Source organism: Sorex araneus, chromosome 2 (genome assembly GCF_027595985.1).
Source record: "Sorex araneus isolate mSorAra2 chromosome 2, mSorAra2.pri, whole genome shotgun sequence".
Taxonomy (NCBI): Eukaryota; Metazoa; Chordata; class Mammalia; order Eulipotyphla; family Soricidae; genus Sorex; species Sorex araneus.
The window spans coordinates 263,447,028-263,449,322 of record NC_073303.1 but is presented as its reverse complement, the minus strand read 5'-3'; the positions used below and the strand labels follow the sequence as shown (position 1 = coordinate 263,449,322).

Below are 2,295 nucleotides of genomic sequence, written 5' to 3'. Positions count from 1 at the left end.
AGGTGCCGGGCAAAAGATTCATATATGTATATATGAGTTATTGTAATTAGATTATATGTTATGATAGTGTTTGCATTCATGGTTTTGAGTCTAGATTTGGATCCTATGAGCATAAGTGTAACTTTTTGTAGATATATTAGAAAGGGCTGGAGTGATAGCACAGCGGGTAGGGCGTTTGCCTTGCACGCGGCTGGCCGAGGTTCGAATCCCAGCATCCCATATGGTCCCCTGAGCACGGCCAGGGGTAATTCCTGAGTGCATAAGGCGGAGAAAACCCTGTGCATTGCTGGGTGTGACCCAAAAAGCAAAGAAAAAAAAGATATATAAGAAAAATATTTCTAGAAGCCTTTATTTGAGGTTTAAAAGTATGTGGTGATTGAAGTAACAAAAATAAGATTGCTGTCTGATTTTATCTGGTACAATGATACAGAGACTGTGCCCCTTGCTTTTGCAACTGTCTGCAAGACACAGGTAGGCTGAAGAGGATGGCATGGCAGAGCAACCAGACTTCAGGGAGTGATTTCATCCTCCTGGATCTGTTTCACGGCACCCCAGTTCCCTGGGTCCTCGTGGCGCTCACCTTGGTGGACCTTCTGGTCGCCCTGCTTGGCAACTCCACAATCCTCCTCCTCATCTGGGCTGACCCTCTTCTCCACAACCCCATGTACTTCCTGCTCAGCCAGCTCTCCCTCATGGATCTCTTGTATATCTGCACTTTTGTCCCCAAGATGGTCCTGGTCTTTCTCTCAGGGGATCGCCGCATCTCCTTCATAGGGTGCAGCTTTCAGATGTCCCTCTTCAGCACGCTGGCTGGATCAGAGTGTCTTTTGCTGGCTGTGATGGCGTATGATCGGTACATGGCCATCTGCCAGCCACTTCGCTATCCCATCCTCATGCGCCCCAGGGTCTGCGTGGTGCTGGTACTTGTGACCTGGCTGGGGTCCCTGCTCAATGCTATGATCCATGTGATCTACACTCTGAATCTCCCTTACTGTGGCTCCAGGGAAATCCATCATTTCTTTTGTGAGATCCCAGCTCTCCTGAAAGTGGTCTGTGTGGACACCTCCCAGTATGAAAAGGGTGTTTTTGTGAGTGGGGTGATTTTTCTCCTCCCTCCCATCTCAGCTATTCTGGGCTCCTATGGCAGCATACTGTCCACTGTACTGGGCATGGGGTCAAGGCAGGGACTCAGGAAAGCCTTGACTACGTGCTCTTCTCACGTGATTGTGGTGTCCCTCTTCTATGGTGCTGCCATCATCAAGTACATTGTGCCAAAGTCCTACCACACCCCTGAGCAGGAGGAATTGGTCTCTATCTTTTACACCATTATAACGCCCATGCTCAACCCTCTCATCTACAGCCTGCGGAACAAGGATGTTGCTAGAGCCTTCTGGAAAGTTCTTGGAAAATGAGGACTCTGGAGTGTTTCCGTTTATAATATCAACCAAGGGAACTGTTCCTTTGTTTTCTAATGAATTTTAACGCATATATATCCTGACATAGTCATGTATTTCAGATACCAGATATTTTCAGAAATATAATAAGTATGTTCACAAATCTCATAAAAATTGATACTTATTTTTAGAACACAATATTAATCCTGTAACCTTTGTGACTATTGGTAGTAAATGGTAAATTGACTAATTTCTTACATATGTCTTTATTGTTGCAAATATCATCTTTTAGTTTTAAGAATATTTAGATCTTCAGAAGGAAGATCTTCTAGTGTTTATTCACAATTGCCCTAGTGCAATTTTTGCTCCTTTGGAATTTAGATGTATTCTAAGTGACTCTTTTAAATTAAGATTAAGAAAAGTTTATTAAGTTTAATAAAAATCATTTTTATTATCTAGATTTAATGTAATAAATTTCATCTGTATTAGTACAGTGTCATACTTGTTGATATTGAGGAATAATTGATAGTAATCGCCTTCTGAAATTAATAATAGAATGTACCCTTTTCACCCCACTCCCCAATTCTCAATTTCTCTCTCTGCCTACAACTAAAACTGCCTATCATTTTCAGTGTCTTTGAATTTTGTTTCCTTTGTTAGTTAATCTGTTTTCTTTATTTCATATAAGCTAACTTTAGATGTATATTTATGTTGTATTAGTCAAGTTTGAATTATACTTGTGTGTATTTTTGGTAATAGGGATCATCAGAGGTATGATTTTTACACTCTGATGATTAGTGATGTTACGTATGTATATACACAATCACACATTTATTTTGTGCATGTTTGAGAAATTTTTTAGGCCATTTTTCTATTTTACATTTGCAATATCTTTTGCTAA

The 2,295-nt window shown here is 40.7% G+C and overlaps 1 protein-coding gene across 1 annotated transcript; it reads left to right on the top strand.

The window, feature by feature from the left end:
* Positions 1-485: 485 nt before the first annotated feature.
* Positions 486-1,412, top strand: LOC129401858 (olfactory receptor 2M2-like). Its single transcript, XM_055124769.1, has one exon. The coding sequence runs from the start codon at positions 486-488 to the stop codon at positions 1,410-1,412; it is 927 nt and encodes a 308-aa protein (XP_054980744.1).
* Positions 1,413-2,295: the final 883 nt, after the last annotated feature.